Source organism: Sturnira hondurensis, unplaced genomic scaffold (genome assembly GCF_014824575.4).
Source record: "Sturnira hondurensis isolate 20B ecotype Veracruz unplaced genomic scaffold, ASM1482457v3 Scaffold0004136, whole genome shotgun sequence".
Classification (NCBI taxonomy): Eukaryota; Metazoa; Chordata; class Mammalia; order Chiroptera; family Phyllostomidae; genus Sturnira; species Sturnira hondurensis.
Genome location: NW_028076767.1, coordinates 46,176,648 through 46,204,138, shown reverse-complemented (window position 1 = coordinate 46,204,138; position 27,491 = coordinate 46,176,648). Strand labels below are relative to the sequence as shown.

Genomic DNA, 27,491 nt, shown 5'->3' with positions numbered 1-27,491 from the left:
AGAGGTTCCTTTAGAGGGGGCTGTTTTAAAGAATGCTGCTGCATTATCATAACGATCACCATCAAATAGCAATTAAGTACCTAAATTCTCCTACCACCTCATGAATTAAAATAAGAGGGCCATGTTCCCTGGGGGAACTGACTGTGGTGACCAGCAATAGTATAAGGAGGCCTGAAGGTCTGAGACGAGGGGAAGATAAGGGGTAGAGGTAGATTGCTCTTGTCAAACCATTCATGCCTCCAGTTCCTGATTTTCACCCTGCCTCTCCAAGAGCCAGAGGGGATGACTCTCCTTCGCTATTACTTCTTCCTCCCTTGCTCTTTGCGCCCCTCACTTCTCCTTTTGCCATTTTCTCTAAAGTGCTGGGGGTGGTTCTGAAGATCGCCCTGGCCCCTACTTGCCTCTTCACTGCCTGCAGGCGCACGGGAAGTGGACTGAAACCCCCGAAAAGGGCGCCCTGTGCAAGGGGTGGATGGAGGTGTGGGGGTGGGGGCAGCCCCAAGTTCCTGCCCAAGGCACAGAGTGAGAATACTGTGAGCACAGGGCCGGCCAGCTCTCCCCGGACAGTGCCCCGCGCCCAGGGCGCAGCGGCTGCGCCCTTCCCTCCGGGCGTGGGCGAGGTGGCCGCGTGTGCTTTGCTGCTTGACGCGAGGGCGAGCCAATCAGGGGGAGCCGCCAGGGCTGCCATGTGACGGACGAGGCGGCTCCTTTCCACAGCTCGGCCAGAGGGAAGAGAGAACTGGGGCTCGCCGCGAGCCTTCGAGAGCAGCGTTCACGGAGAAAGAGGCGGCGGCAGCAGCACAGGCTTGGGCCAGCCGCGCGCATCCCTGGGCGACCTGCACGGGGAAGAGCTGGGTGGGCTGCGGGAGCCGGGACAGGAGTGGACAAAGCAAGATGGCAGGGATCTTAGCCTGGTTCTGGAACGAGAGATTTTGGCTGCCGCACAATGTCACCTGGGCAGACTTGAAAAACACCGAGGAAGCCACCTTCCCTCAGGCTGAGGACCTCTATCTCGCCTTCCCCTTGGCCTTTTGCATCTTCATGGTGCGGCTTCTCTTCGAGAGGTAAGAAGGTTTGGAGCGCCCCTCCCCTCCCCCTACCCCACACGCGCGCACACGCACACTCGTGTGCTCCGTGGTTCACGCATCCGCGCCCCCAGCGCTCGCGCTCACGCCTCCCAACCTTTGTGTTTGGGAAGGGGTTGCTGACCTTTCAGTCCCGCTGCGGTTCAGGAATATAGAGGGTATCTGGCTTGCCCACGGACTCCTCCGGGCTCCGGGGAGCGGCCGCGAGCGTTGGGGTCCCTCCCGCTCTCCTCCGCGGCCGCTCTCTCCTCGCAGCGAGAGCAGGCGAACAAAGGTGAGCGGCGGTCGGCCGCGGGACGCGCCGCACTCCTCGGGATGTGTCCGGCTCCACCCCACGAGCACACCGCGAGCTGCGAGGCAGGGCTTGCCCGCGGAGGCTCGAGGCCACCCACCTGACAGCCGGGAACGTTAGGGACTCGCGGGGAGGGCGGAGGAACCTCGCACACTTTCAGCCCTTTCACCCGGGACACGGATTACCCGGACTGTGCTTCACGAATTCGTCAGGGACTCGGCTTCTGGCCGCCGCTCGGTTTCCGTCGGTGGCACTGAGTGTCAGGCCCACAGTCCTGGGAAATAGGTGGCACTAGTTTGTGGGTTTCTAGCCCCCCCCCCCTCCCGGCCGTTAGCTGTGTCTGTAAAAGCGGCTATGACAGGATGGGGCGAACAGCCTGCAAAAGGGTGATATTAAATTGATATTTCCTATGAATCACCATGCTTTCATTTTGGTATCAGAATGCACTTAAAAATTTTAAAGAATTCACGTACTATTGCTTGTATAAATCTCATATTTGGTTGGGTAGCCACTCTGGGTCATGAGGAAACTTGTGCTACTTTCATTGATTCGGTCTTAGTCGCTAAAATAGATTTTGCCCTGCGTGGTCTTATTTAAACAAAACTGGGATAGCAGCACACACTTCTCCCAACTGAAAACCTCGCCACCCCTTTCTTCTCTTCTCCCCTCGCCCCCTCATGAGGGAATTTCTTAGAACACAGAAATACTCTTCATTTTCACTTCCCCTCCCTCTCTCTTCCCCTGCCCTCACCTTGGTTTTGTTTCTTAAGCTTCTGCTCTGTTGTTTTGTTTGCTCTTTCTGTTTATCTAAAACCTGCTTTTGAGGATGGCAGAAAAATTGAGGATTTTGTCTCATTTGTTGCTGTAAATGGCCACAGACAAAGCTTCGTGGGAACAAAAAGTATTTTTTGTTTAAGAAAAGGGCATTTTTCAATGGGCAACATTGTTGCTTAAGAACGAAATGACCTATCTACATGTGGAGATTCAGGATCCACAATGGAACGGATTTAAAGACCTGTTTTTTTACATTTATTTTAGAGAAAGAGAAAGGGGGGAGGGAAGGGGTGGGAGAGAGATTTGTTGTTCCACTTATTTATCCATCAGTGGTTGATTCTTGTATGTGCCCTGACCAGGAATTGAACCCACAACCTTGGCATATCTGGACAACCAACTAAACCACTTGGCCAGAGCTAAAAAAACCTGTTTTTAAGTTATTGGAATCCAGCACAGATATCTCTTTGATCCTGTCTAGCACTAAGACTTACTGTGAAAAAGTGGGTGTGTTGGCAGGTTTTGAGTTGCTTCTAGAGCAAATGTTACTTATAGAAAATAGGAATTCATATCTAACCTTGCAATCTCTCTCTCTCAAAAAAAAAAAAGAAAGAAAGAAAGAAAGAAAGAAAGAAAAAAACCACCTCCTAGGAAACAGCAGGTTGCTCCGTGTTGACACATTGTAGGGACTCCACAGTTGCCTGAATGATATCTAATTGGTTCTGACCGATACATTCTGGTTGGGATCCCTTTTAGCTAGCTTATGCATTTGAAAGAGATGGATAGTCTTATGTTTTGGAAAACAGAACTGTGTCAGCTAATGACCTGTATGCAGAAAGCTGATTCCAGGCTGTTCATTAAGTTGGAGAAAAATAAAATTAGACAGTAGGGGTAGCTTTATACTTAGACTTTCTTTGCCTCAAGAAAATTCCATCGAAAACTGGAAGATCATTTTTCCTCTTCCTGAACAGTATTTTCTTCCTTTGCACAACCTCGTGACTTAGAGTTTACACAAAGGGGTCAGCTGCTTTCAACTGTCAGTCACAGCAAATGTCCTCAGATCGGTATATAGAGAGTTGGTCGTTTTCTTTCAGGCTATCAATTCAAGTGCAGGTGATTTAATGGCCTGGATGGAAAGGGAAAGTTTATGATTAATGTTCAGAGTAATAATTCAGTATGGCCTTGGTGCCACAGGATGCTACTGACTTTAGGAAGGGTGTCTATTTTGTTTCTTGTTGTAGCAGTGACAGACAACTCTCTCTTTACCCCCCAGATTCTCTCAATTCTTCAAAAATCCAAGTGTATAGTTGTATCCCAAATTACATGACACATGTTTCTCCCCTTCTCAAACCTACAGGCCACATTCTGGCATCCAGTCTGTGGCCTCATCTTAGATCCATCACGGGCCTGAATCAACATTAACTGAACCAGTGAGGTTCAACTCACTTTCAGTACCCTTCTAAAATGTTGTGCATGCATTTTTTTGTGCTATTCTATAATGTATAACATGTTTGAAAGGAGCCTGTTGTATATCACTTTGTGAAATGAAATGCTTTTATAACAGGAATAATTCCCTCAGGATCCTATTTGTTTTTCTTCCTCTATTGTCATTTATTTCAAAGCTAAGAACATATCTATGAAATAGATTGTCCAAGATCTTTATTTCCATTACATGGGGTCTGTAATGCCCTTGTTGAGGCTAAAATAGGAAATTTGAATACTCTCTCCTTAGTCTTACATAGTTTCTTTCTGTAAAGAGTTGACCGAATTGGACTGTTGCCCAGTTCAACAGCTCTAGCTTTTTGCATTCGCCTTCACTGTGGGGGGAGGTGGTTGGCAGTGGAGGCGCTGGTGGCCAGAACAATGCCATGGGATAGTACCATATGGACAATGATGTGGATGCCCAGCTTGGCTGGGTAACACTGGAGAGGGCTCCATTCAGTGACTCGACTGTGTGAATGGCCCGAAGCTTGGTGGGTTTGAGCACAGCCTTTCTACTACACTTTGTTCCCACCAGGGACAGGAAGGGCCACTGCAGATGTGTTTCAATCGATAGTAAAATATCTGTTGTGTCAAGCAAAAGCTGGCTGGTTTCTCCCAGAATGGAAATTGTAGTGTACACTGGTGTATTACGTTGTTAGCTTGATGACAAGAAAGAAAATATTATTTCACGGTGTAGCATTATCACCTGTTTGATGAATTTTCTTGATGTAATGCTTGTTTGGGCTCAGTAATCCACTATCCGGTATTATAATACATGCTTCTTCCAAATTTAATGTTTTTAAAAAATGTGTGTTGCTATGGAATTTATAAATATGGGGTTAAGCTGCTGAATTTCTGTTTGGGAATAAAAAATTCTTTCAACTATTGATATGAAGGATAACATTAATGCATTTTTTTCCTTGTGGGTTCAGGAGAGAGATGTAGAAAGTTTAGATTGAGAAGCAGAACATGCAAGTTCTAGTCAAATGGACCTCAAACTGGTGGCAGGTCCCTAATTTTTCTCTGCTGTATTTTCTCACCTGTGTGGTGAAACCGCTGGCCTTTGCAGTTTAAGGTTGCTTTCAGCCTCCCAGTTATATGAATCGTGTAGCTACTCATTATTATCTCATCCAACTTTAAAGCAAGCTAAGAATAAAGAGATTTTTTTCAAACAGTCTAGCCAATGGTTTTGTTTCTTGTATTTTTCAGTTATGATTTGAGTTAAAAGAATCATTTGGGTTATTATCAGTTGTGCTCCAAGAGGCTATCATATTCAGAATAACTAACAAGGAAGATTCTATAGACAAAGCAAGTGTACATGGGACCCAATGTAGACCTGGAACTCCTTGTGGTGGCTGGATAAGAAATGAGAAGCTCATCCCTGCCAGTCTGACGCAGAGTGGTCAGCTGTGTGAGAACTGTCATTCTTTAGGAGGCTTAACTCCTGCCTTGCTTTGGCCCATTCAGTCAAATAATGACCTGCTGCCCACAGGCCTTCAAGGAACAACAGTTATGTCAGAGAGAATGTCTGGCCAGTGGACTCTTCTTATGGGTGTACTTAATATCTTCACCTTGCCAGCAGCCTTTGCTGACATCTCGGAGAGAAAAGGGGAGGGGAGACAAAGAGAGAGAATGAATGAGAATGTATGAGAATGCTTTCCTGATGGTTAGAAGGGAGAGGACAGTGGGAAATGAATGACTGCCCAGAAAAAGTGGAGTGTCAGGTGAATTTCATTACTGAAGGGCATTCCTTGTAAGGAAGAGACTGATTATTATCAGATATGTTTTAAAAGAATATGCAATAGATTAAATGTTTATGTTCCCTCCAAATCCATAGGGTGCCATCCTAACCGCCAAGGGGAGGGTATTAGGAGGTCGGGACTCTGGGATAAGTATGTAATAAGAGTGGAAACTTTGAGGATTGGATCAGTGTCCTCATGTGAAAAAGTACCCTCACCCCTTGACCATGTAAGAACACAGTAAAACGATACCTCTTTGTGACTCAGATACCAAATCTGCTGCTGCCTTGATCTTGAACTTCAAGTGTCCAGAACTATGAGAAGTAAATTTCTGTTATTTCTAAGCCACCCAGCCTATGACATTTTGTTATGGCAGTTTGGATAGACCAACACAGTATTTGAGAATAACTTGCATGCAAATTCAGTTCTTCTCATGCAGTCAGTCCTGGATAGTTAGGTACTCCTATGAATGGTACCTTTTGACTTGTTAAGTGATGCTGTGATTCAGATTAAGACATGGATGCCTGCTTTGCCAGGCTGGTGTGAGGGAAAGAGTTGGGTCAGAGACAGAGGTTACCTCCTACAATTTCTGGCTTGGAGAGGAATATTGGATTAGAGAGGATGTTTTGTTAAAAAAACAACCTAAAATCAAAGGGATTTTTTTTTTTTGCAGAATTTTAGTACAGCTTTCTCGTCTTGCAAAATAAAAGGTTTGCCTGTACAGGGTGCAATAGTTGAGCTATTTTTAATAGGTTGATTTATGGATAAAAGGCATAACATTACTCTTAATGGGTGGTGCCTTAGAATGTTGGAGGAGGCAGGTGAGATAACATTAAGTTATCACAAATGATTTTATGTCATCAAAGAGTGATGAACACTCTTGAGTTCACTTGTGACTTTCCTGTTGAAAGTATTTGAATTCTCTATGGACAGGGTTAGATTTTTTTCCTTACGGGTTCCAGTATATGAGATGTTTCAGAGGTGGTTTCTCTTCTGTGATGGGGAATGGCAGGTGGCAGTGGAAGGTAAATGGAGTTTCAGGTGAACTTCCATCGTCAAGCCAGTCCCACTGCTTTGGAAGAGATCACTGCTTCTGCCTTAGGCTTTCCTCGCCTATTTTATTACCCGGTAACCCTTTGTTGGTGAGCACTACAATCTAGGTCCATGATGTGCACAAAAGATTTTAAATGTTTATTACATGCACTTATATTTCCCCTTCCATCACCAAGCAAAACCAGATTGTCTAAATCCATCTATTTCTTAAAAAGCCATAGCTGTCAAAGGGACTTATGTAAGAAATAGAAGATCAAAAACTATGAACAGTAAAAAGACAACAAACTGACAACTATCAACAGCTGCACCTAAAAAACAAAAACTAAGCAAACAACTAGAACAGGAACAGACCAGAGAAATGGAGATCACGTGGGGGGTTATGAATGTGGAAGGGGCGGGGAAGAATGGGGGAGGAAAGGCACAGGGAATAAGAAGCATAAATGGTAGGCATAAAATAGTTGGGGAGAGGTTAAGAATGGCACAGGAAATAGAGAAGCCAAAGAACTTATATGTGCAACCCATGGACGTGAACTAAGCCGGGGGGATATCTGGAGGGTTGGGAGGTGCAGGTCAGAGGGGGGATAAAGAGGAGAAGAAAAAAAAGCCACAGCTCTCACAATTTTATTGTTTTTTTCCCTCCCCTTTCCATTTGATGAGTTCGTTTCTTAAAGGTTTTGAGTAAAGATACTGAGATTCCAGATTTTGTTTGCTAGTAACTAATTGTATCACTTCATGTTTTTAGGGAGCTATTTTTTCTTCCTTTTTATTTGCAAACATAGGAGGTAAACAAGATTGCCACTGTAGCACAAGGACCCTTCTCTATTAGTGATTCCCTGAGAATCTGGACTCCTAAGATTTATTCTTTGGTCTTTTCCATTCTCTCGCAAAATTATTCTCTAGACTCTTTTATCATCCCTCTTCTGCCACTGCAGTCTTCATGGATTTACCGAAATACCTATGCTATGGCAGGGCTGAACATGAAATGGTGACTCTCACATCTGTTAGGGGTGGCTCGCCGGTGCTCAGTGCCACTGGGGGTGATGGAGAGCCCAGAGCTCCTGGGCTGAAGCTGCGACTTGGAGCTCACCGCTGTTTTGTTTCATGTTTCACTATTGCTAAGGACTGCAGTTTTTAATGACAATCTTTTCATTTTCATTTTGGAAGTAATAGTAACAATTAATCTTTATTTCCTAGTATGAATTTGTTACTTTATTTATCTGGTTTACTTTATTCACCAAGCCCGGTATTTCACAAGTGACACTAAGAATTGAGAATTTAGGAAGTGGACGTAACATTAAATAGCTTAAAACAGCTAGGTAGGTGTTTGGAACTAGGTTTCTTGATCTCCTAGTAATTTCAGTGGTCTCCTATTTGAAAGCAAGTATCATGTCATATACTGTGTATTTATGGTTTTATATGCTACCCTCTGCTATTTAATGATATAACCTGAACATTTTGCATGTACTAATTAATTAAGAAATGTTTTCAATGACTGCATCTTATTCTACACCATGGGTAGACAGTAATTCATTTAACTGGTCCCCATGGTGTTGTTGGACATTTAGGTTGTTTCCAGTTTGCATTTGTAAGTCTTTGACTTCCTAAGGAGTGTTTTCTAGAAATGGTGTTTAAAAGCCCCAAAGGATAATATTTTAGTGTTCCTGATAGACATTAATTTCCAAATTGGTGTCCAGAAAGATTATGTCCATTTGTACTTTCTTATCAACATGCACATTATTACCATCTGAGGATATTTTTGCTCTGAAAGTTGAAAAAATCATTATTGTTATAATGTGTTTTCATATTATTCCTGATGAACTTATTTCAGATATTAATCATTTTAATTTCCCTTTCTGTGAATTTGTGTGTATTTTCCTTACTGGGATGAGCTTTCCAACTTTTTGGATAGGAAAGTCGTGGCTCTTGGATTTTTTTTTTAATGCAGAACGGTCTTGTGTTGGTATGAGTTTTCTGGTCACATGTTTATACTCTTATTTCTTTCTGCCTCCTACTTTTCCCCCACAGTCTAAGTCATCATCATCTTTAGGGAGAAAGCTTCTTAGATATAGGAGCATTCTGCTTCTCAGAATGCATACGGAGAGGGATGCATTCAAGAGGAGGAAGTAGGTAATATCCTGACTTTATTATAGAGAATGAGTGAAAGAGAAAGGGCAAAGAGGAAGTTGGAGTGATAGAGCCTAAACTCCTTTATATTTTCTCTCTGAATATGTGGGTAAAAGTGACTTGTATGTAAAACCACAAAAGATCCCAATGGCTAAAGCCATCTTGAGAAATCAGATCAGACTTGGAGCTATCATATTACCTCATATCAAACTATATTATAAAACCATTGTAATTAAAACAGTATGGTACTGGCATTAACCCCCCATGCCCCTCCCCCCCATGGATGAATAGAACAGAATAGAGTCCAGAAATAAATCCACGCCTATATGCTCAGTTGATCTCTTGACAAAAGGAGGCAATATTATACAATGGGATAAGACGTTCTCTTCAATAAATGGTTTTGGGAAAACTGGACACATACATGGAAAGAAAATGAAACTATATGACTTTTACAGCACAGGCAAGAATAAACTCAAATGGATTAAAGACTCAACTGTAAGACTTGAAACCATAAAAATCCGAGAAGAAAACATAGGCAGTAAACTTTGACACTGCTCTTAGTAGTTTTTTTTTATTTTTGGATATGTCTCCTCAGGCAAGGGAGACAAAAGAAAAAAAAATGAAGCTGTATTTAAACTAAAAAGCTTTTGCACAGCAAAGGAAACCATCAACAATAATAAAAAAGACAAGCTACATATTCATTGATGATATACTTGGTAAGATGTTAATGTCCAAAATTTATAAAGAACTCATTCAACTCAACACCCAAAAAACAAACATTCCTATTAAAAAATGGGCAGAGGATTCGAATAGACATTCCTCCAAGGAGGACATACAGATGGCCAATAGATATATGCAAAAGTGCTCAATGTCACAGAAATGCAAATTAAAGCCACAGTGAGATATTACCTCACACCTGTCAGAATGTTATCATCAACAGACAATGAGTGTTGGAGAGGATGTGGAGAAAAGGGAACCCTGTTCACGGCTGATTGGATTGCAGACTGGTGCAGCCACTGTGGAGAAGAGTATGAAGTTTCCTCAAAAAATTATGAATAGAATTACTATGATTTAACAATTCCACTTCTGGTGTATGCCCCAAAGAATTTAAAACATGTTCTCAAATAGATACGGTTGAGCTTTGAACAGTACAGGTTTGAACTATGTAGGTCTGGTCACACAGGGGTGGGCAAAAGGAGGGTTACAGTTGTAACACAAATACATAAACACTAACTAATGAATAATAAGAAGAATAAGAATATAAGAATAAACTCTGTTTCGGGTCCTTACAACTGTAAACCTACTTTTGCTGACCTCCGTATGCAGAGGGCCACTGTTCTGCATGCATCTCCACCATGTTATATACAGGACTGGAGCATCTGTGGATTTGGGAATGCACAGGGGGTCCTGAAACCAATCCTAGAGACAGCTATGTTGTGGTTAAATTTCTGGAGAGTTAAACATTATTTGCAGATTTTTGACTGTGTCGGGTTGGGGGTCAGTTCCCCTAACACCCCCTTATTCAATGTCAACTGCATTCGCACACTTAGGTTCATAGCAGTATTTTCACAGTAGCCGAAAGGTGGAAGCAGCCCACGTTGCTTCCAGATGAATGGGCAAGCGAAATGCGGTATATACATACAATAGAGTATTATTCAGTCCTAAAAAGGAAAAAAATCTCTGACACATATTACAGTGTGGATGAACCTTGAGGACACTATGCTAAGTGAAATAAGCCAGTGGCAAAACGACAAACACTGTGTAATCGCAGTTATCTGAGGCACCTTGAATAGCCAAGTTTATAGAGACAGAAAGTAGAGTGGCGGTTGCCAAGGACCAGAGAGAGAGACTCGGGGAGTTATGGTTTCATGGGTGTAGAGTTTCGGTTTTGCAAGACGAGAGCTGTGGACAGAGACGGTGGTAGTTGCACAATGTGGATGATCTCCAGGCCACGGAACTGTACTTAAAAACGAAAAATGTTTATCATGGCAAATTTTATGTTATAGTTTTACTGCAACTGAAAATAATAAAAAAGAAACAAAGAAGATTCACCAACTAAGAAAAGTTACTAGAAATAACTGGTTTCCTTTTCTAAGCTGGACAGTTTTCTCATTGGTAACGCACACCCCAGCCTCTTGATTTAAGTTCCATCAAGCACTGTTTTCATGTTTTAAAATGCACAATCCCCTTGGGATCTAGGAGAGCCCTGCTTTTCTCCAGAATCACCTGGCATGTGGGGGGTGGGGAGGCGGTGAGGGATGATGGAGGGAAGGTTGAAGTCCAGAGAGCACTTAGGTCTCTGGGCCTCTTTGGGAGGCACTTCGACTGAGCACTGCCCTTCAGTCCACTTGTTAATATGGAAATTTAACAATAGTAAATTAGCATGTACAGAAAAGGAGAGCAAAGTGACTCTGGAAAAACACTGTACAGTTTCAGAGCCTCCTTAGGATTAGAAAGGAAAAAGTGAGTTCCCAATCCATTTGAAGCAAACCAGGATGATGGGATCAAGTTCTAGGAAGGCAGATGGCTGAGGCCACGGATACATCCTGTGGAAGCTCTTGCTGTGGAAGATTAGGTCCGACCCTCCTCCCTATCCTTCAATTTAATTTTACACCCATTTTATACGCAAGTGATTTAAGCGTTTGAAAATTTGAACATGATTCACTTAAGTGCTACTTAACGTAAGGCAATTTATTGAAGCATTGGCGGCTCTGTATTCTTGAAAAGTAGTTTTGAAATGTTATACTAATGTTTGCTTATGGTACAAAACTTTGCATAATTCATTTGTGAGAATATTTCAGGCAGGTTTTTCTTTTCTTTCTTTCTTTTTCTGTTTTTAGGAGAACTTTCTTTTCCTCACTTACTAGCCTTCCAAATGGACTTGTCTCATAGCACTCCTGCTTCCTGTTCCTACTTTTGCTTCTCTTACCTCAGAATTGCTTTGTGCGAGTTGCTTTGGCAGGAGTGAGGGTGGAGATACACAAATAGTTTTTCATCGCGGGAAGGCTGTGTTCTCTTACTGGGTAGCCCTTTTCATGCAGCGGCCTGGGAATCCATGACCTGCCAGCGTCTATATAAATGTCACATCTTATCTTTGAGGTTTTCAGGTTACAAGCCTGTTGTTGCTGTCCTGAAGCTGTGATTGTGTTTGTTTCTTGCCTTTCTTTTCCTCTCTCTTTCTCTCTGTCCCCCGCTTCTCTCTTTCCACTTTCCTTCTCTTTCCCTCTCCCTCCCTTCTTCCTTCCTTCCTTCCTTCCTATGATCATTGGTAGAGACCCTTTCAAAGTGCAGGGGTGTTGGGGGAGCAGAGGAGAAGCACAGTGTTAGGGAGGAGGTAGAGAAAACCATCTAAAATTCTGTTCGGGGACACCTTTGGCCACTATCAGAGGAGAGGCTGCCAGCTGGTCGAAGTGGCTCTGTACACCTCGTCTCGGTAGATCTCCAGTTCAAAGCAGCATAACGTGACTTGGTCGTTTATGCCGAGTGGCAGTTTTGGACACAAAGAGCTTGAGTGAAGGAAAACTGAGAACCGAGCAATCAGTCACTTAGGCATTATGGAGACTGAGAGAATATAAGGGCTTTGTGTGTCAGTGGGTGAGTGTGTACCTTTGAGTGTGTGGGTGACTGCATTTAAATGATCTCACTGTTTTCTACGTTGATTGTAATTAACTAGAAATGTATATTCCTAACTAGAGTTAAAAGGAAAGTGGGTGGAATATCAGAAAGACTATGGAACTTGGGTTTAAATCCAAACACTGTCCTTCATCAGCAGTGCGATAGTGGACAGCATGCTCTCTGAAATTTGGTCTCCTTGCTTATAAAGTGGGGACTAGGCCTACTCTGTGATATTGGAGGACTGTCTGCAAAACATATATATATTTAAAAGGGATTCAGAAAAACTGATTATTAAAAATACACATTGAAGCCTTGGCTGGTGTAGCTCAGTGGATTGAGTGCAGGCCCTCGGACCAAACAACCGCGGTTCAATTCCCAGTCAGGGCACACGCCTGGGTTGCAGGCCAGTTCTGGGCAGGGGACGCACGAGAGGCAACCACATATTGATATTTCTCTCCCTCTCTCCTTCCCTTCCCCTCTAAAGATAAATGAGGAAAATCTTTAAAAAAATTTTTTTAAATGACTTAATACTGTATGTTTAAAAAAATAACACATTGAATAAAAAATAATTGATACCATAGTACATGATTTAGTACCTACTTGAGAGTACTGTTCTGTGGGATGATCTAATGTGCAGGGTGTGTGGGGGGAGGAGGTGCACAGAGGGTGCAGCTGGTGGCGGCAGCAGAACCTGTTTCTAGATTTGATCTGGGACTGGAGGAGCCACTCGTTCTGTTGAAGGCAGATATTTACAGTGGCAGACAGGCGTCAGAGCTCCAGTCTCTTCAGCACTGTGCCTATTTAGAGAGGAAAAGGCTTCTTAGCCTTTTCTTCTTAACTGTTAATAGTGGTGTGGGTTGTAGGCCAGAGACTTGCTTGTACAGTATTTCATGGCAGAAAACTATTTCTAAAGGTGGGGTATTGGACAAGTGATGGGCAGCTATGTGCCACTTAAGAGCCTGAAGCTTTCTCAAGGGCTGCATGTTTGGAGGTAGCCCAGGAAGATGGCCTTCTACCGGGTGAGCTTTCCCGGGAAACACCCTCAGTGGAGGCACGCCTTACACAGATACCCCAGTCTGCCCCCCACTGCCCCAGCTGGGCCTGATGGTCTTTTTTTACTGCACATGGTCTCAAGGGAAAACTGATTATGTTTTCAACCACTGGTAATGGCAAACACCAGGTTTGCCATTTATATTGATTTAATGCCTGGACTGAATTTGGCCAAGCTACTCAACTATCCAGGAGCAGATAACTCAGTCTCTCCATGCTCGGTTTCCACCTGACACACGGAGTTGTCGTGAGGGTTAAATGAAATACTTTTTGCATTGGGCTTAGGGCAGTCAGTGCTCAGGCCGTGGAAGTAGTCATTGCTTGCTCTTTAGGTTTATTAAAGGCACATACACAGATCCTTTCTGAATGTTGGCACCCTGATTTTCAGAAATGAGACTTTACCATTGGATTTCTGAAACCTTTTACTAGCTTTCCCTTTATGTCACAACTGATGGACTGCATTTCTGCTTTTCACTGCATGGGGTTGCCAGTGGAGTCATCTGAGTTTTACTTTCCCTATTATCTTTCTCTCTTTCTCTCCCTCCCTTTCCCTCCTTTTCTCTGTCTCTCTCTCTCTCTCTCTCCCCCCCCCAAGGAAAATTCTGATGCTTTCAATCCTAGTCAGCACAAAATAACCCTAGTGTAGTGGAGAACTGGACCTATCCACCTCATACTCATGTAATACACTTTGCGGAGATTGTATATGAGTATTTAGACAGCTCAGGAATATTTTTTTCCAATAAAAGCCTCCCAGAAGGAGTAGAGCCTTGAGAATGACACTCTTGATTTCTTCCAGAATTTCTAGGCCTAGTAGACTGTCTTCATTTGATCCATAAGAAAAAAGAAATTCACCCTAGCATTCTTGGGATCATATTTATGAAGGTGCAGACATTCAGAATCAACTGGAAATAATAAATATGTGTACATTTTTCCTTATGAGAAACCAGTCCATATCCCCCATTTGACCTTTCATTGGCATGAATATGGGCAACCTAACCAAATTAGTTTAGAAGGGATTTGAACCTGCTTTCCACTAAGGGTACTTTTCTAGCTCTGTCTAGCTTCAGTATAATTTGTAAGTAGTTTGCCATGTAAATGTTTAACGAGCTTGTTAATTTTTTTAGTCATTGATGGAGGGTGTCTGGAGATGGTCAAGTGTGGCATTTGTGGTGGGCTGTCTTTTAAATGAGGAAGTGAGGCAAAGAGGAAACCACATGCTGTTGAATGACAAATTACCAAACACTGCCTCTCCTTAAATCAGTAATAGTTTAACAGAATTTCAGACTTTCTACTTAGAAAGGAAGTTGAAAACTCATTCATTCAAAAACACGAGTCTGTCATGGGTCAGGCTCCAGCAGGGTACTAGAGCAGGCAGTGGTGGTGGGAGAGGCCTGCCCTGGGTGTTTGCAACAGGGGGATGTGCTACCTGTAGGTTAAAAAAACAAACAAACAAACAACGAACAAGAAAACCAACTAAAAGCTGACCTGCTTTTTATTAGCACCACATGAAGCCAATTCTAACATAGAATTGATAGAGTGAAAAACCTTCCTCCTCTCCACTGCACACTATTTCTACCCCCTACTCCCACTTCTTGAAATACAGCTGCTAGATGGTCTTTGAGGGCACAGAGGTTCTGAAGTACTGGCACCTTGAGAAATACACACAGAGCTAAAAATCCACCTCCTGTTTTATATACCAGGACACAGACACCTAGAGAGATGACATGACTTGCCCTGTGCCACCCACGCAGGTCCTGGCAGAGCCTGGCTGCTATGGGCCTCCCGCAGTGCTGTTGAAGAGTGACGGGCCGCTCCTGGTTTCTCCAGGCCTATCCCAGAAACACTTCAGTCCAGGAAAACATGAACTGGTTGCCCCCCACCCCCGCCCCCCGATTGTTTGCCCTGTCAGGTCCACGTTGGTCCGGTCCCCAGCCAAGGCTGTTTTCACAATAAAAGCGGCTTCCCTGCCCCAGGTCCCTAAGGTGAATGCTGAGGGCCGTGGAGGGCCGCTTCCCTGGTGGCTGAGATGTGTTGCCTGCCCCACTGTCAATGTACCACATCGCATGGCTTCAACGACAGGCAGCTGAAGGCCTCCCCATTATGTGCAGGTTGGAGCTCCTGAGCGCCGATTCATTCCGTGCACACCGAGGGTCACCTCTTGGGGTGTAATTCCTCCTGAGCGTGTTGGTCTGGCCCAGCTGTACTGAGGGCGTGCCGTGGTGTGGTTTTCCTCCCACTTCCACCCCACAGTGTGTTGAGCACCCACACTTTATTTTTATATTTAAATGATCATCACACTTTATTTAAAAGTTTTAGAGGAAGAGAGGCAGAACTCTTAAAAGTGACCCAAAGCACTAAAACCCCACAGAGAATTTTTTTAAAAGAGCGAATACCAAAATATTTTGCTTTTAGGAAGATGATGGCCTGTTAGTCTCTTAGATTGTCAAAGACAGCAAAAAGAAGGCCAAAGATCTGAAGGATAAAAGTTATATTCATAAACATGCTGAAGAATACATTAAAACAAAAGAATGAGGGAGAATGTCCTGAGAGCCCCCACACTTTAAATGGCTGCTTGCAGAATTGTAAAGGGAGGGGGAAGAAAACAAAAATAGCCACGGTGCAGGTGGTGGTTGTTAACCAGCAGTTAGTTCTGCAGGGAGTTCAGGCATTCAAGTGGTTTTTCTGTCATGTTCTTTTTTGCTCATGGTTTTGTTGAGTTTTACAGTGTGCAAAACTTACTTTGCTAGTGTTAGGTACCTGACGCAGACACTGCCGTGAACCGTCTCTGAGAGGGAAATGTGAGGAAATTCCAGTTCTCTGGTATCACCTCTCTCAGAGGTGAGCTCTTCAGCCGTGCGTCTCTAAGCAGGCAGACAGGCCTGCCTGTGTCGTCACCTGTGCCCTGCCCTCTGTTCTCCATGTGTCCACACCTTGGCATAAAGTCAAGACACAGGAGATCGGGTAGAGGGCAAGTAGATAAGACTGTGGCTTATCACGCCTGTTAGCTGTTGCCTCCTTTTTCGCTTCATGCTCCCACACCTTCCATTTTCCTCTTCCTCGTGATCAGACCCTGTTCTGTCTTCAGGTTTAAGGTAGCCTGGGGGAAATGGACCTTTCGGTCCCGAGCGCTGGTGAGCAGCTCTCTTGTCGTTCCTCCCAGTTCCCAGAGCAGTCGTGAGTTTGGACCAAATCCACTTACAAGGAGAGTTAATAAGAGCTATCCTCTCACATTGCTAACTTTAATTTTTTAGTGTTTAAAAAATGTAGTAAATATTATGGAATAAATGTACTTNATCAGACCCTGTTCTGTCTTCAGGTTTAAGGTAGCCTGGGGGAAATGGACCTTTCGGTCCTGAGCGCTGGTGAGCGGCTCTCTTGTCGTTCCTCCCAGTTCCCAGAGCAGTCGTGAGTTTGGACCAAATCCACTTACAAGGAGAGTTAATAAGAGCTATCCTCTCACATTGCTAACTTTAATTTTTTAGTGTTTAAAAAATGTAGTAAATATTATGGAATAAATGTACTTTCTGTTGTTGACCATAACTTTATGGCTTTAGATGCGTTTTCTAATTAGAAAAAAAACTAGAGTTGGTTACCAAGTGCCACAGGGGTTCAGCAGGGGTTTACTGTTCCTCGTCCAGAAAAATGTCGCACTCAAAGTGGAACCAAACCTGGTTAGTCTCTCTGTCCATCCATCCTGAATCCATTTCCCCAGCCAATGTCTGAGTCTTTACTCAGGGGTCAGATCTAAGGAGTATCAGGACTCTCAAATTGCCCAAAGCCTTTCTGAGTTTGAGGTCCTTTGCTTCGAGAAACTTCTCACTGCCCTATTTTCAAAGCCCCCCTGAAAGGGTCAGGAAGCTGCTCTGAATGGCAGCTGCTAGGGTAAAAGGCGTATGTGATGATACAGTCTGGGAGTTGATACAGATTACACTTATCTTTACAGTGGAAGCTAAAAACAATCAGTGTTTAAATTTGTGGAGAGAATAAGAGTGAGGGTACGAGAGTGGGACAGAGAGTGACTCTGCCTTGTGTGTACAACTTGGAAAGGGAGCGTGGAACCCTGACTTTGGTTTAAAATTGCATCTCTGTGGAACCCCGGTTCAGCTAATACCCTAATGAGTATTTACTCCAACTCCCCCACTCAAGTGTGCAGCCATTGCCTGCCTAAAAACAGTCGTACCGAGTTGTTAGAAAAGTACCTTTTCTTCTAACACAAACTTTTATTCTGTATGTATAACACACATAACGCCCCCCCCCAAAGAACACTTAAATGCACAGCTCACTGAACTATCACAAAGTGAGTGTGTGTACACTTATGACGTCACCAGTCAGAACCCGACTCAGGAAGCATCACCAGCAGCCCAGAAGCTTCCTCCTTATCAGTTTTCACCCATTTTTATAAATTAAGGGGAAAAATATTTGAAATATGAAGATGAAAGGCAACTTTAACTCCTAATTTATGCAGCAAAACTGATTATTCTACTTAAAGATATTAGTTCCTTTTTGGAGAAAAACACAAGCTCTGTATTGGCCATCATGTATGGGACAGCCTTCTCATTGTGTTAGGCTTGTGCGCGTGCTTGGGGAAATGCGTGCGTACAAAATCTGATTGGTATTTGGCTATAGATTTAATCAGTTGAAGAAATTATTTAGATGGGGATGGGAAGAGGGTGTGAGAAAACACCTACTTCCTTTCCAACTTTAATTAGTGGGAATGTTTTATAAAGATAGGTAATAATGAAGCATCAAAAATAGTGTCTTCATGTCTTTTTTATAAAAAAATTAAGAATGTTAAGCAGGGGATTAAGTGTGTAAGTTTGTTAAAATGCTTCTGCATCCTGTTCCTTGAATGTAGAATGTTGGAGAAGATTTGTAGTTTGAGACAAGGGAGTCAGAGCCATCGTGTACTTAGGGTTTGAAAAAGCCCAGTATTTTGAACACTAAGTATTTGTTTGTGATGTAGAAGTTCTGTATTTGTTTTGAAAATAATGTCTTTAAGACTTGCTGTACTTTGTATTTTTAAAATGATACCATAAAACATGTTTACTCTAATCTAATCTTTTAATTCTTGTAAGAGTTTTCTCCTATTTCATCTCTAGGTGTATCTTCTGCTTCATTAGTTCTCTTCTCCAGGAAAACCAGTTATACATACGTATGTTAGGTTTCTTCAGTTTCCCTTTCATATCCATCATCTTCTCTATAATCATTGATATATTTTTCCAAGTGGTTTTGTTAATTTTTCCCAAGCTTACCTACCAGGCGTCCTAATCACTCATGTGTATTCTGTTATTCTTCATGTTGCTTTAATCTTTTTTCATCTTTCCTTTGCATTCTAATGCCATGCCTGCTTACATTTTTTTTCAGTTTTCTCATCACTTTTCTGAACTCTACTATCTCTTCTCTTGTGAGTCTTTAACGTTTTTCTAAAAAGTGATCATGTGGCCTGCAATTTCTTTAAAAACTTTGTTTGAAGCCTTCCTGTGTTCCTGTGGGTGATTCTTTTTTATTGGTTTTTTTCCTTCTTATTTAGAATTTTTTTTTGGCCTAGGTTTTTTCAGGTTACAACCCATGCCTTTTAGGCCCCAAACACAGGGAATAATGGATGACTGTCTGCCTATGTCTGTGAAGAGGGCACCTTAGAATAAGCTTGTTAACATCTCCAATGATTTTTGCACTCAAAGAATAATCAAATGCTTTTCTCTAAAGATACCGTGTTTCATTGATAAAATCTTCAGTGTTCTATGAGTACCATTTCATAGGAGTCTTAAATGTTCAAATGGCCACTGCACTACAGTTGGGGTGCAGATTTCTCAGAGCTTTTATGATAGCTGTGGGGGATGCGGTACGACAGGGTTCTTCCAAACTGTGCATGCTGGAGCTCATGGTGTTTCACACTAATTTTCAGTGAAACCTCTGACTTTTTTACCCCAGTTTTTTTTTTTTTGAACAGGAATAACACAACGTACAATGAATCCCTTAGTGTAGTATTGTCTCAGCACTAACCATTTGTTAATGTTTAATGTATTAATTTTAACTCATGTGTTTTTAAATCTTTTGATGTCTACATGATTAGTAACACTACAAAATAACTGGTATTGAAAACAGTTTGAGGGCCTGGCTGGTGTGGCTCATACATACTCAATGGATTGAGTGCCGGCCTGTGAACCAAAGGGTCGCCAGTTTGAATCCCAGTCAGGGTACGTGCCCTGGGTTGCAGGCCAGGTCGAGATGTGTGAGAGGCAACCACAGATTGGTATTTCTCTCCCTTTCTTTCTCCCTCCCTTCCTCTTTTTAAAAGTAAATAAATAAAATCTTTAAAAAATACATTTTGAATGTTTAAAATTATGCAAGTACATCTTCCATTTTAAAAATCATTAAAAAATTATGTAGTGTTGTATGTCTTTAATCTTATAGGCATAGAATCCCATTGCAGAAAAAAGCAACAATTTTTCATTTTCAGTTTCCTCTATCCCACTTTCTTCCCTAGATGTGACTAGTATTAACAGTATATATGTATATTCTTCCTGGACTTTTTCAGTGAATTTACCACCCATCCTCCCCCACCCCATGGAAATAGAAAGTAACACATGAATAATGTACTGTAAATCCTGTTCTGAAACTTTTTTCACTTAACGTATGTCTTGCAGATTTTACAATGTCAGTGGATGTAGAGTTACTCTATTCTTTTCACTATCATGCACAGTATCCCATTGTTTGGACGTCTCGTAGTTCATTCAGCTGTTTCATTCTGAATGCCTTAGAAATAATGCCACGGCATCATTCTTGTACAGACTTCTTTGTACTAGGGTGTATTTCTCTAAACTAATGTATAGAAACAGAGTTGCTCAGTCAGAGGATGTACAAACTTAATTTTTTTAATTATCCTCTGAAGATATTTTTAATTGCTTTTAGAGAGAGAGGAAGGCAGAGAGAGAAATATTGATTGGTCGTCTCCTGTGTGTGCCGGACTAGGAATTGAACCTGCGACCTTTCGGTTATGGGATGACACTCCTACCAACTGAGCCACAATGGCCAGGGTCAAAGTTAAAGTTTTAATAAGTGCTGCCAAGGCCTCTTAAGAAAAATTATACCAGTTACCCTTCTTCCCCTGCTCCCAAACGAAAAACACCACTGTGAAAAAACCCCACTTCCACAAATTTGATGTACCTGTATTTTCCGGACTATAAGACTCACCTTTCCTCCCCAAATTTGGGAGGAATAATGGTTGTTAATGCTGCTGTTGAGTTCTGTTTACATTTACATTAGTGAAATATTATGTTATTTATGTTATTAAATACTTTAGCACATTTTTGCTTCAAGTTTTTTCCCTATTTCCCTCCTTTAAAACCTAGGTGTGTCTTATGGTCTGAAAAATATGGTAATTTTGAGAAACTCTCCTAGTCTAAAAAGAAAATAGCATTTTTAACTAATAGGCTATCTGAAGAACAGCAGATTGATGCTCTGGCTAGAAAGGAAATTTCATAATATCTGCCATGAAAAGATGTTTTGGCACTCTTTATTTTTTAACCCGAGAAATGGGAATAATAATTATAAAATATAATGAGAAATTCATTTAAACTTATGATTTTGAACTTTGTGACAACTACTGTAACCATTTATTTAACAACCATGGAGCTCATTTATTTGTACCCTTTCCAACTCATTGGCTTAGGTTTTCTTAGCTAACAGGAATGGTGAGTGTTTTGTTATACTCTCTTAGAACAAATAAAGGCCAGGTGCAGGTATATTAAATGTCATTTCCTTGTGCGAGAAGGAGGGAAACCCTTCCTTGTCTAAGGTCTTCTAGTAATTTATTATCTGAGTTGTTACCTGATGACTCAGTTATTTTAACAGTAGAAAAAATTCCAGTAATCAACAGTCACCCCAAGTGATAAGTACAGTAGCCAAGATTCAGTAAGTAACTAAGACCCGGCACTGCAGAGATTTGAAGTCAGACTTCGGTTGCACTCAGCACTACTGACTGCCCGTCCCACCTGCCTCCCGCTACTCATATTTTCTCATTCTGCCTTTCTGTTTAGGAAAAGGTGATGCTCTTATATCTGTGGAATGGTCACTATTAATTTTTTTACTTTTATGAAAATGTTTAAATGTACAGAAAAGATTTAAAATGATGCCATAAACCTTCTCATTCTTACCACCTGAAACTCAATGATTGTTAACATTTTACCATATTTTTATTTTTTCTTCTGTACCATGCAAAGTGAGTTGCAGATATTATGGAGCATCACTCTTTACTTGAACATACAGTTGTTCTCTAAGACTTAAGACATTGTGGAGAGGCTTTTTAAAAGTAACTCTTTGAAATGAATTTTACATTGTGAGATTTATGGGTTTCTTTTTTGTTTAACTTTTTGAAACGTATAACGACAAAGCTGTATAAAACTTATTGTTTATGGATTTGGTAAAATTGTAAAGTAAGAGAAAACCATAAACTTACATTTAATGACTACATTTAATACATAATTGCATATAGCTAGAAATTATACTTTAATAAAAAAACATGTGGACAATTGTATGCAATATTTTGCTTGGTATTTTATGGAAGTTATGTCTAAGGGTTTGAGCTGGGAAACCGTAGGTCTACAAAAGGTAGCTAAGTAGTTGTTAATAATAGTTTTTGACTTTAGAAAATCAATCTTAAGCACATTGGCTTCTAAGTTGAGTTATTAGACTCATTCAAGGAGGCAAACATTTCTCAAGATTCCTGGCTCCTGCCCATGGTCGGGTCATGTTTCCACCTCCGTGAGTCACGCTTTGTCTTGCAGCACGGTGGCTTCCAGGCTCCAAGTCAGACACTCGGGGTACAGAGATCTTCTCAGGCTGCTAGCCCAGGCTCACCGTGCCCATGCGCTAAGTAACCCCAGGGCAGTGAGTTGCCGAGCATTTGAAAAAATGAGATACATAAATTTGTAAAATAAATGGTCACAGTCAACATGGCAGGATTAAAATTTTAAACTGTAATTGACTTGTATTTTCCTGTTATTATTCCCATTTATCAGGTACAGAAAGAAAGAGTAGCAAAAGACACTAATTCATCTTCCCCAAACCAATTCTTGGACAGAAAAAGGATTCTCAGCTTCCAACCACTGCATTAACTGTGCTCCTCTCTAGAATATTCTTTTTCTGATCCTATTACCATCACCTTTCCCTGTGTAACTCTTGGGAAGGAAACTGATAAAGAATAAAATCAATAGATGCTTATTGTGGAAAAACTGTTAAACAGTAAACTATGGTATTCAATGAAAATGAACTCCCCCCTCAAAGACTACTGTTTGCAATTGTTTTCTGGAACTTTTCAAATGCATATCCAAACATATAGTATGCTTCTTTATTAATGTTATTTAATACAAACAATATATGCATTTCTCTGGGTAGTACAAACAATATATGCATTTTTCACTTAAGTGGTTATGTAGAATTTTTAAGATATATTTCCACTAAGGGAAGTGTTTCTAACATGACATGTAACTGAACTTTCAAATGTTTGCCAATTGACGTGAAAAATGTTATCCTGCCCTGGCTGGTGTAGCTCAGTGGCTTGAGCGCAGGCCTGTGAACCAGAGGATCATGGTTCGATTCCCAGTCAGGGCACATGCCTGGGTTGCAGGCCAGTACCCTGCAGGCCAGTTCCCAGCAGGGGATGCACTAGAGGCAACCGTACATTGATGTTTCTCTTCCTCTCTCCTTCCCCTCTAAAGATAAATAAATTTAAAAAAAATGTTATCCTTCATTTAGTTTTAAGTGACAATCACATTTTCTCCATAGGTTTTAAAGCCATTTGTTTTAAATTTTTTGTGGATTACCTGATGTTTTTGTCATTTTGGGGAGTGTTTGTTGACTTATAAAGGCTCTCTATGCAAAAATAAATGCGTTACTTTTCATGTATATTGTAAATATCTTCTTATGTTTTTTAATTTGTCTTTTAACTTTAATTATGACTTTTTCCTGGGCTGAAGGTTTTAATTCATATGCAGTGTAAATAATCACTGTTTGGCCATTAAGAGTGATTTCTCTCCAGCTAGCCAGTTCCCCAGACGGCAGTCTTCCTCTTACCTGCCTAAAACCTGTGAGCCTGCTGCCCGCATTTCGAGAGCTAAGCTGTGAAATGGAGGTAAAGGTCCTATTTGGTTTTCAGATTGTCACTCAGTCCAGTGGTTTTCAACCAGTGTGCCACAAGGATTTTTAAAACATCCAGTACCTGACTAGTTCAGTCAGGGGCACTGACCTCTTGTCCCTTAAATCGTCAAATAAAAAAAATGACAACAGCCAACATAACCATAGCCATCCAATGTGAATGAGTCAAAATTATACTCTTTTTGTTTTGTCAGACTGGCAAAACATATATTTTTTGGTGTGCTTCAGAACTTTAGGAATTCATTTATGTGCACCATGAGATGAGAAAGATAAAAATCGCTTAGGTTCGTGTGCTCAGAGTCCCAGAGGTCAGATCCTCTGTAACTCACTGTCTCCGGGAGCAAACCGCCCTTCCTCTGTGGGGCCTGGGCAGAGCTGTTACCTGGCTTCTGCGACCAGATTGAGAGGTGTGCCTGTCCGTGCACACAGTTTGGACCAGTCTGCGTTCTCCCCAGTCTCCAAGAGGAAGAGTATGCCTACAGTTCTTGAATTTTTGTGTCATTGTCCACTCCAAACCTGCTCAAAATATGGGCCCCAGACCAGCAGCCTCCATCCGCATCGCCAGGGAGCTTGTTACAAATGCAGCACCTCGGCCCTCACCCCGACCTGCTGAGTCAGAATCAACCCTCGCTCAGCATTGCCCAGTGGTTCTTGCACAGGACAAAGAGTGGATGTCTTTGTCTGACTTCTACCACGGGCAGGCAGTTAGCCTTCAGTTGTCTGTCCTCGCCTGGGTCCCTTTCACCACTCTCTTTTGCTTTCCATCTTCCAAAATGTTGGCTGAGATCTTTTACCCGTTATCATTGTCTTTTGTCCTTATGGAAGTTAACCTTGTTTATTCTTTCTTATAGTGATTTTATTGGAGTTTCAAGAGGGCCTAGAGATAAAACTATTTACTTTATTTACTATATTCAGTGAAAAGTCTCTCTTGGTGTTTTATGGCTTTTTAAAAAGTGTTTGAATCTTTGATCCATCTTGAAGTAATTTGGGTGTCAGAAATGAGAACTGCAGCTTTCGTTACCTACCCCCCCATTGGCTAGCCAGTTGTCTTAAAACGATCTCTTAAATGATCCGTGGTTTTCTCTCTGATTTGAAATGGTGCCTCTGTCGTATATTGAATTGTGTTTGCATTTGGCTATTTTAATTATTGTAACTTTATAATATGTCTTACTACCTGATAGTACTAATTCCTCTCATTTTTACAAGTCAGAGTTTTAAAATTCTTAGTTAAAATAAATGATTTCTGTATTTTTCATTTATCTTAAGCTTCATGTTTATTCATTCAACTTTTATGTTTATTTAATCAAAATGATAGGGTCATCAAGATGTTTTATTTCTAACAAGATTTTTAAAAATATGTAAAGTAGATACTGTTTTTTCATACATGTGTGTGTATGCACATACATACATATAGAATATTTTTCCTTATAGACTTTCTTTTTTCTCACATGTAATAAATTTGAAGCCATCCTTAGGGAAATCTGTTTCCTCCCATATTTTGAGAAGGACACAGTGTAAAGCGTTTTAAATGCCATAGAAAGTTTCACTGTGTGAATGTGGCGTTATAGGCAGCCAGTGTGTTGTGATTACCTCTACCCAAGACTGAGATTTTAAATGCTTGCTTGCTTCCTCACCAGTGGACGGGCCCAAAGCTTGGCTCTTGCTCTTGAATTCAACTGCCACTGCTCACTGGAACTGTGACTCTGGGTAAGTTAAAGGGTCTCCTAGATCCTGGGAGATGGAGATCATATTAACTTTTCAGATAGTGAGGATTAGAGTTAATTACAATAAAGTGTTTAACTAAATCCCTGGCCCATAGTAGGTACTCAGCCAATGAGTTCTGCTTGTTTGAACTGGCAAGAGAAGTTAATATGGATGAGTATTTCAGAGTGCTTTAATCAACAGGAGCATTGAGTAGCTTACTCAGACATGCTATTAGAATAAACGTTTATATGGAAATCTTCCCTAGTGTCTTTGCCTTACAGTACATAATTGAGTTTCAACTGTCCTTTCTAATAAAGGGGAGAGATGATATGAGTAAATAATACTAGATAATATCTTAAGCCTCTAAACATGGCTGGGAATTCATTTGACAATTACTTTTGCAAAACAAAAAAAGTAATAGAATTTCATAGCTGGAAGAAAATTTTGAGATTACAAAACCCCTTTAGCTTTACAGGGAAGAAAACGAATCTTAGAGGGATAGTAACTCATTCAAGATCACACATTGATGTAATCATAGTGGCTGATGTACAGATATGTTAGCCCTCAGGTCTGTGTTTTTTACTTACCTTTTAAGATTACATGGTGGGGCAAAAGTATCAGGTTGGCCAAGAAGTTATTTAGTTTTTTCCATACAATGGCTGTAGTACTGCTTAATTTTCTTTACCTTAAAAAAGAATTTTGTTAGATTATGTTGTGACAGCTATCATATCAGTGTGCATAAAAAAAGTATCGAAATTGGTGAATTTTTGTGCAGCAATTTTAATATTGAAGATAGAAGAAAGCTGTAACATTTCTGACATATTATTTCAATAATGGTAAAAATACAACTGAAATGAGAAAAAAATTAGTGCAGTGTACAGAGAAGGTGCTGTGACAGATTGAATGTGTCAAAAGTGGTTTGTGAACCACTGTTGACATTTTGGCCAAATAATTCTTTGCTGTGGGGCTGTCTTATGCATTGGAAGACATTTAGCAGCACCCCTGGCCTCTACCCACTAGAAGCCAATAGCAGGAGATAGCCGGCATACTCAAAATATCCAAATCAATAAAGGTATTGGTCAATGTGAAAAATGTGTCTTATTTTACAGAAGAAAAGTAAACAGACCTTTTAGCCAACCCAGTAGTTTTACGGTTGTTCCTGTGGAAAAGAATACAATAATTAATAAATAATAATACAAAAATGGACTCTCTGTACTCACAGCTGTAAATCTGCGTTTGCCCCACCCTGTATGTTTGCTTATGTGTGTATGCAAAGCCACCTGGGTGCCTTGAAAACTCAGATCTGGGCACGCAGCCAAGTGTAGGATGAAGAATGTATGAGCTTGGAGGAATGAGCTTTTCTTTTTGAGCTTTTGATCTCTCTGAACTTTTCAGAGGCAGATACTCTCCTCTGACTTCGGTTGCACAGCTTTAACTGTGTGAAGTTGGGGTAGGGGCCTGTAAAATTAGGATGAGACGCTAGTAGTCATTGAAAGTCATAGACGCTGTTGAAAGTCATTCTTAACAGAGTAGATATGTACCTAAGTCAGAATAAAAGGGAAAGTGAGAACCTTGAGATAAGCCAGAGTTGGCTGGGCACATGAGTGCCTGTATGGAATTTTTGCAGAGAGTATGGATTCCACATCAAAACGCAGGCGAGAATAAGGACAACACACATGGCACTAGCCAAAAGCAAGTAGTTAGAAGGCCAGTCTTACAAGCGGTATGTAGCAAAAAGCATGTAGGAACGAAACATCACTTCAACAGAAGCTGAGCACCCCTTGAGCCCCGCTCTGAGAGGTGCCTGCAGTGGGGATCCTGTCCTTGAGAGCATGTGGTTTGAAAGAGGGACACTTCCAAACCATCGACCGCAAGTCAGGTTTGCCACTGGCTAACTAGTTTTGCCTTTGCTCAGAAAATTTTTTATTTCCCGGGCAGGTGGGATCAACTGTAGCTAATTGGGGTTTCTAGGTGTAAATGTTGAATAAAATAATTTCTGAGTAATTCCTGGCCCATCATTTTCAACTCTGAGCCTGAGGCTGACCTTCAGTATATCATACAGCTCTCCAACTTGCATTGCTTTGCTTCATAATCCTGAAGACTAATTTTGCTTTTGACTTTAGTGTTGAGAAATAAATGCTTAATCTATTACATAAATTAACGAGGAATAACACTGGAATCATAGCTTTGCCAAAAAACCAGTTGTTTCCCCCAAGTGTGGACTTACTGAACTAATAAGCTGTTCATAAGTAAATATGAAATGCTATCCTGTTTTTTATTTAAATTTAATCTTTACTTTTAAAATGTATTTTATTGATTATGCTGTTACAGTTGTCCCAGTTTTCCCCTCTGTTCCCCTTCACCTAGTACCCATCTTCCTTCCAGGAAATGCCCCCTCCCTTTAGTTCATGTCCATGGGTT

At 41.3% G+C, this 27,491-nt stretch overlaps 1 protein-coding gene across 2 annotated transcripts in view; it reads left to right on the top strand.

Annotated features, from left to right (window-relative positions):
• Positions 1 to 683: 683 nt before the first annotated feature.
• Positions 684 to 27,491, top strand: part of CERS6 (ceramide synthase 6) — a 289,780-nt gene continuing 262,972 nt past the window's right edge. The window contains exon 1 of one of the 2 annotated variants that reach the window (XM_037044542.1): positions 684 to 1,064. In XM_037044542.1, the coding sequence (XP_036900437.1) occupies positions 895 to 1,064 (170 nt within the window). In that variant the 5' untranslated portion in view covers positions 684 to 894. The remainder of the gene's footprint in view (positions 1,065 to 27,491) is intronic. The other variant, XM_037044543.1, reaches the window with a different exon arrangement.